At 31.4% G+C, this 10,209-nt stretch overlaps 1 protein-coding gene across 1 annotated transcript; it reads right to left on the bottom strand.

The window, feature by feature from the left end:
• Positions 1-1,172: 1,172 nt before the first annotated feature.
• On the bottom strand, positions 1,173-7,005 carry LOC132750856 (protocadherin Fat 4-like). The gene is made up of 5 exons (XM_060740913.1): positions 6,854-7,005; positions 5,402-5,648; positions 5,032-5,153; positions 3,564-3,632; positions 1,173-2,565 (listed from the first exon to the last, which is right to left on the bottom strand). The coding sequence occupies exons 1-5, from the start codon at positions 6,912-6,914 to the stop codon at positions 2,321-2,323; spliced, it is 744 nt and encodes a 247-aa protein (XP_060596896.1). The 5' UTR covers positions 6,915-7,005; the 3' UTR covers positions 1,173-2,320.
• Positions 7,006-10,209: the final 3,204 nt, after the last annotated feature.

A 10,209-nucleotide genomic window follows, 5' to 3' on the forward strand; every position in this document is an offset into this window, starting at 1 on the left:
GCCACTTATTCATGTTTTCTTCTCCGTCCATGTACACCTGCTGCAGCAGTTTTTTTATGCAAAAATAGTTAACTTGAGAAATCTTTACGTCTTGCATTTTAGGTTAACATATAATGAGGGAGCAGGTAATGAAACTGTCTTATTTAATATTTAATAAATTATTCTCAAACCTCTAATCAGAATGTTTCAGTTAATTAAAAAATCAAACACGATTGAAGCTTTAATTTTAACCATATTTATTCTATGCCTTCATAAACGCATTGCAATTCACGGGAGATAATCTTTTCATAACATTTCAAACAACCATTCAGAAATAATCGTCCTTAAATGATCTCAAACGTTTCGTTTAACTGATATAGTCAAGAATAGAGAAACTTACAGTGTTTTGAAGTAAAAGAATATGCATCATTTACACCACATAACCACCTATCCTCCCATCATTGTTGACAATTGATTTTAAAACTGAATTTTTATTAATTATACAGTTGTGAATAACAGTTTTGCAACTGACAAAAATTGTTATAGATAGTTAATGGTAATTGTCATATTTTGTGACCTTTCTGTTAACTACCTTGGATTGCTCAGCCCTCCAGCTTTTCTGAACAAAAATGAAATCCTATTCTCAACATGATTGTATATTAAACCCCTTGTTCATGATTAGAGATATTTGTCATTGTGCAGCACTATTTGTTATATACCATTTAAATATGCAATGTATTTATAAAACAAGTACAAATGTTGCTGCAATGCAGCACTTAAGAAGCTCTGCGCTCATTACAGATCCCTTACCAAATCATTTCTACGCACAGGTCATGTGCTATTCGGATTAAGTACTATTGTACATTATTCCAGATGTTTTAGAATCATTTTTGCATAATGATACTTATCGTATGCACTGTCCATGAGAGAGAAGCCAGATATCAAATTAAATAAAATATGCTTTCACTGATGCCTACCTGGTAAGGAAAGTAATACTAATACAAGACTTGTAAATGTAATGCGACATGACAGTAGTGCAACATTGTTCTGTTTGTGTCACTACTGTAGTCAGTAATATTAGATGATAAAAATATCAAAGCATGTACATTTTCTTTTTCACGTATTTTCTACAAATAGCAACAACTAATCATGGTAAGATATACAAAAAAATCCATATGTAAATTAGCCAAAACAAAAACTTTCATTGGCTTTATTTTTCAAAATGTCCTTTACATACAGGTTTCGCGGCAAATGGTATATCATTGGTATATTCACAAGAAAAGCATTGATGCAAAGCATCAAAGAGCATCCAAACAAAAAATGCAGCAAATGACGATGATTTAGTAGACATCTGATGATCAGATATTCTTATAAACTGTCCAATGGTTAACTGGATGTAAAAAGAATTGTATATTATAGATAAATGGGCGGACGAAAGACATTGTTCATCCTGAAATTTGGAAGGCTTGCTAGAGATTAGAATATATTAAATGTATCTCCTTTGGAACATACAAAACAGCTGTCAAAATGAACAGATATGATGAACAAGATCAACAAGGAAAGGCGGCGTTCAATGAAATCTGTTTTCTGTTATTACAATTGTAACAAATATACAAACAGTAAATAAAAATAGTTACAAAAGGGACTAATATAGTAATGCATATATGCATTTTTTCATGTCAAATTAAAAGAAAATGGTTTCTATTTATAACAGGGGCAATAACTGAGATCAATCTACTATTCTGTTGAATTACTTCAAAATCCTCGTCCGACCTACCATTGTGTATACATTCCTATCTATAGCTTTGTTTGCAGCAGTATGTGTACAGATACAAATGTAAGAAATAAATTACCGAATTTAAGTTTATTTTTTGTTTTGTCTTTTATACTGCCTACCCAGCGGTGGAGGCGTGAAATTTGTTCCCGTTTTCATTCATTAATATGACATGCTGGGAAACAAATATATGAATTTACATAAATCGGAAGGAATTCTTGATTCCGCATATATCTTATCTGTAAATCGAAAGGATTAATTGATAAAAATAGGATCCATGGACAAAAAAATAGTAAACACAATGATCTTTGACATAAAAGACATAACGATGGATGCTAAGAAGTAAATCCTCGTATTTGATTATTTTACTATGCTTTTAATGTTAGCATTTCATTTAACATTGATTTATTCAATGTACATATGCAGACAGGGCGAAACTTAAGCAAACTATAGTATTTAAGCCACATTAAAAAACTACACCACGCAATTAAAAGGCAAAACAAAACAACTTTAAGGACCAGAAAAATATAACAACAATTGTTTGTCACAGTATGTCGTTGTATATTGTTAAAGTTGTGTGGAAAGGAGGGATAACAGTATCGCTGACAAATTGAGTACAGTAGTCCCGGCGTTACTACATGCTGATTGAACGGAGACTTTCACTGTGGCAGTCGATGTGTGTTCTGGTGAAGCACCATCTTTAGCTATCACGTGGAGGGTGTACTTGGGTGTTGTAGACATGTCAAGGGCTTTTGCAACTGTGATAACGCCTGTTGCACCAGCAATGCCAAAATCAGCATTCGTGTTGCCATCTGTATTAAAAATAAAATATCTAATTTATCTCCAAGAAAACGCCAACTTGCTTATGGGCTGCAATTGTTATGCAAACAGTAATATATATTTAATATAAGTGTATGTCAAGGTTCTGTACAACATTTTTCGCCATCCTCATGTATTGTTTAGAGACAAACATGACTAGAATTAATGAATTAATGAAAACTAATTTATGATAATGAAATGAATAAATTTAAATATTGTCTGACATACACAACACGAGAAAGTAGTTTCTAAAATGATGAAAATAAATATAAATTAATATCTAATATTTAATGTTTGTTTTTCACTTATATGAAATATTTTTGATTGATGTAGCACCATTTTTACGGGTAAAATTAAACAAGCAAAAAACAATATTTGGTAAAATATTGTAGGCGCTGTAGTTTTCATAATCATAGCTGCCTTTTCAAGTTTTAGATTATACTAATCAAACAATGTTAGGGATTAAATAGATACATGTAATTTAGATCTTTGTCCTTTTCCCGAAGCTAAATTAGTGACCAAAAGATGTTAGTATTTACTGTCACGAAGATTCATCCTTTTATTAAGGTTAAGAGAATACAATGAGTTCAAAAACACTGATTTTCAGAAATATGTTGTACGTGTTATTTTGAAGAGACATCAAAAAAAATCTTTACATAAGGTGTCAAAAACCATCCTATAAACAGGAAATGCAAATTTATTAGATATTCCATTTTCGAAAAAGCGTAGCTCGCTCTCTACGGTAAGTAAGTGTATGCACATCTAATTATTTGCTGAACTTTCAAAACTCATGGAATTGTGAACCCAACTTATTTTTTCAAGGAAGTAACAAAATGATAAAGAAACACGTAGAAAATAAATGAATAAAAAATAGTATTTGTCTATTTTGTGATCATGATTTCTGCAAAAGTTTAGAGGTACTGCTCCAATCCTGTATTGAGTTAAATCCTAGTACAAATGATAAGATAAAGTGTTCAGTGCGTTTACTTACTTTCTATCACATGTGTCACTGTTTCTGTTGTGTCGGCGTCGGTTGCCTTTACTGTAATCAATTCAGTGCCTATGTCAATATAAGACATATTTAAATCGGTTATTAAATTAAATGAATAGCATCTGGTAAAGCATGTTTTGTAAGAGGATGATATTATATGATCATGTAACGTTAAATTCCTTATAAGTGCGTATTCTGAGATAACCTAAAATAAAAAAATAGTATCAGTCCGCTCAAAATATAAACATAGAGAAAATATGCTACGGTTTTATGCGAGTTTAAATTCAGTCTTCACACATTTTATATTTCACTTCTGATAGTTCATTCAAAACTTTAATACGAATCGTTAATGTTTTGTTTACCACTTTTATCCGTCAATGTTTCCAAATTTGGTGTGTTGGGTGTTTTAAGGTTCGCCATAGATCAGAAACAGAAAATTTATTATAATTTTGTTTTGCCTAGACAAACATGGAGTATTTTCCTTTTATTTATTCAAAATATGTACATTTTCTTTGTCGACTGAAATAGGTACCAAGTGTAGTTTTTAAAATGATAGGAACGTTATTAAAGATATACTATGTTCATCTTTGGATAAAATATTTTATCATAGAAATTTATTGAAATCTATGAAATTTTTACCAAATATGTCCAATTTGAATAAAAGAATGACTTAATTATGTATTGGAAGCTGCGTTCCCTACTACAGGTCAAGTAAAATTGGTCTTTTCTTTAAAAAAAACTGCTAGGTTTTCTTTAATGACACTATATATTCATATTGTAACCACCTATAGTGTGTAGAATTTTAATCAAAACATATCTACTTTGTGTGAAGTTAAAACATGTTTATTTTGAATTCACAAAGAGACTATGTAGCAATTATAAATATATTCAAATATTAAATTTGAGCATAGTTTATCTTTAAGTTTTACTACAGATTTAAGTTTCTATTTAAACATATATATCTTTCTAATAAATAAAATGTTTTCATCGAAATAAAATGATAAAATGACATTCTACACAGCAATGAAAATAACAGATAAAATGCCAGTTATATCATTATAGAATTTGAAATATTCTAAGGTGGTTCCAGATTGAAATTGAATACGTTTTGCTGTGTTTAAACTTGTAAAATTATATTGATCCATAATTTGTAAAATAATTACTTTGCAGCTTGAATTATTTTTTACTTACACTTAAACCCTCAACATGTTGCAACCAAACGTTACAAGCCTTTGCTATCAGTTTGGTGAAAGGACGACTTGTATCCATGCAGTCTTTATAGACTCTTTGCTAATTGCACATCTTTTTCTGCATTTTGATAGTGAAACTTATCATTGTCATGTAAATCAAAAAACGACCCAACACCTAGATTCATGTTTATGAATGATAGACTGTGAATAATTCAAAGCAATGTATATTCGTCAGATTAAGGGTTAAAACTATATACATACATGTTGATTGTACTTACCAATCGCAGATTTGTCTACGATACATTGATCGTATGAAGAGGCGCTAAATGTCGGTTCATTGACATCAGTTACTGTAATAGTTATCGTTGCTGTGCCCGTAGATGAACCGCTGTCGGCCGCTCTAATAAAATATTGATTGCACTTTTGTTAAGGATCTTACTCCCGTAAATTTAATGTAAGACTGTTGAACAAAAATTATTTTTGTTTGTAAAATTAATTTCAAAGCTTTAAAAGACAAGAAGTCTTAGACTTATGAATATTACGACTAATATTACAGGTATCTTCAGTTTAAATTTGACAATTTAGTAACAGATGCTTTTGATAGTCACAACAAAACATTAATGTTATTCTGAATATGAACATACTTACTCTACCACAAGTACGTAGGAAGTTTTTGTTTCGTAATCAAGAGCTGCAGTTATTTTTAAGTCTCCCGAAGCAGTGTCCACTGTGAAAGGGCTGACTGCTTTTGGAACACTGTATGTTATCGTACCGGTTCCAGTTGCAACGAGCTTTTGTATTGTTGTAGCCAATACTTGGTCCTCTGCAACACTAAAAGCTCCATTGCCGTTTGCACTATTTATAGTTGGGTTTGTCCAAGCAGTAATTGCTGCATCTACAAAAATAATGAAATAGCTTCCACTATTACCATTTCTCTAAACACAGTTTTGAAAAGACAAAAAGATAAAACCACGACATTCAATATATCAGTGGTTAAAACTTGTAGCTACATAATTATATTGAAAACCTTGTCTCAAAGACTAAACTGGTTTAACTTATTTATCCCTAGCATTTACTGATAAAAAATTTTTATATGTATGTATGTATGTATGTATGTATGTATGCATGCATGCATGCATGTATGTATGAATGTATGCATGCATGCATGCATGCATGCATGCATGTATGTATGCATGCATGCATGCATGCATGCATGTATGTATGAATGTATGCATGCATGCATGCATGCATGTATGTATGTATATGTGTGTGTGTTCACTATTAAAACCCTTATAAATGTCTTTTCACTATTCCTTATTATTAAATTATTAAATGTGCTTTTCCCGATTTAGACTAACTTTTATAGTAACGTTATTTTTAAAAAATATATTAATATTTTAAATATTAATCTCTCAGATGAACGTGTACAGCTTATATTTTGGAAATGTACATTATACATTTTAAATATGATAATGAAAATTTGAAGCTTGCTAGCAAACAGAATTTAGACGGAATGCAAATAAGTTATTATCGTTCGAATATAACTGGGTAAAGGCTAAATAGAATCTAAAACAAAGAAGTCATTTTCAACTTAATTTCCATGAAGACAGATAACTTATTTTAAAACAGTTATTTTTATCATCAATTCCTTCTTTAAAATATATTAATATGTCGAATTGTATTTGACTCTGATTTTAAGCCTTAGGAGATGTCAACTTTTTGAAAACATTTATGTTGTTGTTGTTGTTGTTATACTCAAACGGCACAAAATATTTAAAATGGACTTGTCCATCTTTAAATCTGGACATAACAATTGTCTTGTTAAAGGAAAGTGTGTTTTGTTATAATTTTTATTAAGTATTTTTGATTAAGACATGAACAGTATTTTCTGCTTGGCACAGAATCTTTTCAATATGATCCTAGAAAATAATTTTCATTCTATTGACATGATATCAATGACGCAGTTTAAATAGAAACATATGTTTATGCGTATGATAAATCTGAGTAATAATAGAAAACGAGCTCCAAGAGAATCACACAGTAACTTATTCGTTGTATTATTGATATATTACTTTAGATTTTATAACGAGTAAAGAATACCTGTATTATCCAACAGCCATAGGCAGGCAAAACTGAAAACTAAACTTAAGAAAGTCCTCATAGCGTTTTAAATCTGGTTTCAGTGTTATTCAACTCGACTGTAGCAGTGTGTGTGGCAGTATCGGTAAGCGCGTTCCTTTTTATGTCAAAACGTCTGCTAATTTTACGTCGCGATAACATAGGCTATCAAATCAAGTTACTTTACAAATTGACTGCCATATCCTTTTTTATCTCCGCTTAAACGTTAAAGGTTCTGGTTAAAAGTATTTCAGTGCACACATGTATTTTTATGTAGATATGTCTACACAATATATTCATGAATTATAATTATTATCATCATCATTATTTTTTAGATTTTACCTTTTTTATTAATCTTTTAGTTTTTAGCTCGACTATTTGATCTATAATTGTAGTCACCCGAGCGTCGGCGTAACCTCTTATGTTAAATTTTTTGTAATACCTCAAAGTCCATTGACATATGGCTTTGAAACTTTGCACACTTGTTCACCATTGTGACCCCAATCAGTGGACAGGAGGTGGTAACTGTATCAAACATTTTGACAGAATTATGCCCCTTTTTCGACTTGAATTTACTTTAAAGTTTTTTTTGATACCTCAAATATTTTCAAAGTCCATTGACATGTGGCTTTGAAACTTTGCACATTTGTTTACCATCATTACCCACCCAGTAGACAGGAGGAGGTAACTGTATCAAGCATTTTGACAGAATTATGCCCCTTTTCGACTAAGACTTTTCTTTTAAGTTTTTGTAACATCTCAAATATTTTCAAAGTCCATTGACATGTGGCTTGGAAACTTTGCACATCTGTTCACCATCATGACCCCAACAGGTAAACAGGGGGAGGAGGTAACATTGGTGACAGAATCATGCCCCTTTTTTGAGTTAGAATTTACGTTAAATTTTTTGTAATTCCTCGAATATTTTCCAAGTCCTTTGACATATGACTTTGAAACAAGTTGAAATTTTATACTCATAATAGGACTCTCTCCAAGGCCTATAACTCTTACATGGATTTAAAGAAAAAAGTTTGCCCTTTTGTTAACTTAAAAAGTTTTACATTATCAAGGCTCTTTTACTATCAAGTACTAAGAATAGTCGAGAGTTGATGTCCTACCGACAGCTCTTGTTTATAAACTTGTACTTCGCCTTTGTCATATTTGTAGACACAAATAAGATATTTACCACTATATAAAGGAAACATTAGTTACATTACTAGCCTAAATATGCTGGAAATGGGTCAGAAGGGTTGTTTACATGACTTCTAGGTCAAGTTTGAACATGGGTCAACTTGGGTCTAAAATAAGTTTCATAGACGAAATATTGAAAAATCTAGTGAAAACATTTCAGTCTAAATATCCTGGGAAAATGTTTGAAACGATCATTTCTAATATGGTTTACCTAGGGTCTAAAACTAGGTCACACAGCCTGACTATGGAAAAAACCTTGTTAACATTCAAGGACCATTGTGTTGGTCCAAATGTCTTGAAAATTGTTTGGAAAGATTGATTTCGATGATTTCTAGCTCAAGTTTGAATTTGGGTCATCTTGGGTTAAAAACTTGGTCTCACAGACGAAATATAGTAACACCTTATTAACACTCTAGAGTTAACATTTAACAGCTAAAATATCCTAAAAATGTCAGAAATGTTAATTTGATAATTTCTAGCTTAAGTTAAAAAATGGATTATCTGGAATCAAAAACTAGGCCACAGAACCATAATAAGAAAAATTTGTAAACGACATCAATGTAATATTATCAGCCAAAATATGCTGGAAATTTGACCGCTTTTCATTCATTGTTAACAATATTTATCAAGAGCCTTTATAATCAGGTGAGCGATATAAGGGCCATCATGACCCTTTTGCTTCACCTTTGACTATAAGTGTCATTGATGTTGAGAAATTTTTTTTCAAGACCTTTCTTTGTATCAAGCGTCATGTCGTCAAGTAGATCAAAACGTGAGCGTAACTAAGAAAAAATAACAAGCCCTTTTGAAATGCAATCCATTCAAACTGGACTAGAAATGGTTGCCTTTTAAGGCAATACACTTGTATACTAAGTTTGAAGTAAGTAACAATTTATGTTTCTGAGAACATGAACCTAAACAGAAAGATTAATTAACGCCAAGGCAAACGCCGACGGGCGCGTTCATGATAATTGATTCACACATACACGTGTGCTGTATTGGGTAGACGCTTTAAATTCACATCAATAAAATAACAAATTATAGATGTCCTTGAATATTTGTATAAATTCTGTAAATATTTTTTATCTAAACTTAAAGTTAACTGGTCCCAACTGCTCATAAAAACAGTATTTTATCGATCGGTTTTAAACTATGTGTTTATACCACACTTGATTTGGGGATTAATGTATTGGTTGCATACATTTGTATTCGTAGATGTGATTAAAACCTGATTGATATTACAGATACTTATGAGCAAGCTTTTACGCACGCGTAAAATGGCTGCGAAGGAATGGTCAGCTGTGCGCTGCATATCTTTAGAATAACCGAAAAATTGCTATTTATACATAAAGACGAATGTCTGTTTAGTTGAAATTAAAGAGGAAGCATAACGACAAGAAAATTTCATCACGTCGTACTGGTAGTACACTTTTATGCTGTGACATGACGGGTACCCTTTAGTCAATGTCGTATTGTGCCAGGAATCCGACAATATGTATGTTATTTATATATACACAGAGCTGAAACGCTTGTAATGGTTTATCCTTAAGCATCGGACATCTTTAATTTTATCCCAAATTAACAATTTTTAAAATTTTAATAAACAAATGACCAACAAGTTTCTTAAGGTAAAGCAATGTGTGCCTTCTCCACGACGTGCACGCCTTTAGAGTGATTTAGAGTTCCCCTTTAGATTTGCATTTGCTATTAATAGATGAAACGTGTTTACGCATGATATACGCCTGGTTACACGATATTAAATCTCGGTAAACTACAAACAGTTGCACAGTCCATTATTTGTATACGAAGATAAGAGAACATTGTCTTTCCATTTGAGGAAAATGTAAAATAAAAATATTTTTAGATGAAGCAAGAAATCTTTAATTGGTCCTTAATTTGAATGTTTTAATAAACTTTTATTTTATGGACGACTCGTAAAGTTGATCTTCCTGTCATTCCACAGTAAATCATGCGACTTTTTCAAAGTTCTAAAAGACTCGGCTGCTTTGCAGCCGAATAACGACCGTTCCGGTTTTTATTAAAGTGACATTGTGCTCATTTTTTCGTTGTCAAGTAAAGCTATATATTTCAAAAGAATGGCGTTGATCAATAATTGATAACTAACATAATTTTGGATAAAATATAAG

Source organism: Ruditapes philippinarum, unplaced genomic scaffold (genome assembly GCF_026571515.1).
Source record: "Ruditapes philippinarum isolate M1 unplaced genomic scaffold, ASM2657151v2 ctg1764_1_1_1_1, whole genome shotgun sequence".
Taxonomy (NCBI): domain Eukaryota; kingdom Metazoa; phylum Mollusca; class Bivalvia; order Venerida; family Veneridae; genus Ruditapes; species Ruditapes philippinarum.

Bases quoted from the DNA above. Each gene is read 5' to 3' on its own strand.
- LOC132750856 (XM_060740913.1), bottom strand. From the start codon at position 6,914: ATGAGGACTTTCTTAAGTTTAGTTTTCAGTTTTGCCTGCCTATGGCTG. The intron at 5,154-5,401 runs GTAAGTATGTTC...ATATTTTATTAG, and splicing joins TCCTACGTACTTGTGGTAGA to AGCGGCCGACAGCGGTTCAT. The intron at 3,633-5,031 runs GTAAGTACAATC...ATATTGACATAG, and splicing joins CGTAGACAAATCTGCGATTG to GCACTGAATTGATTACAGTA.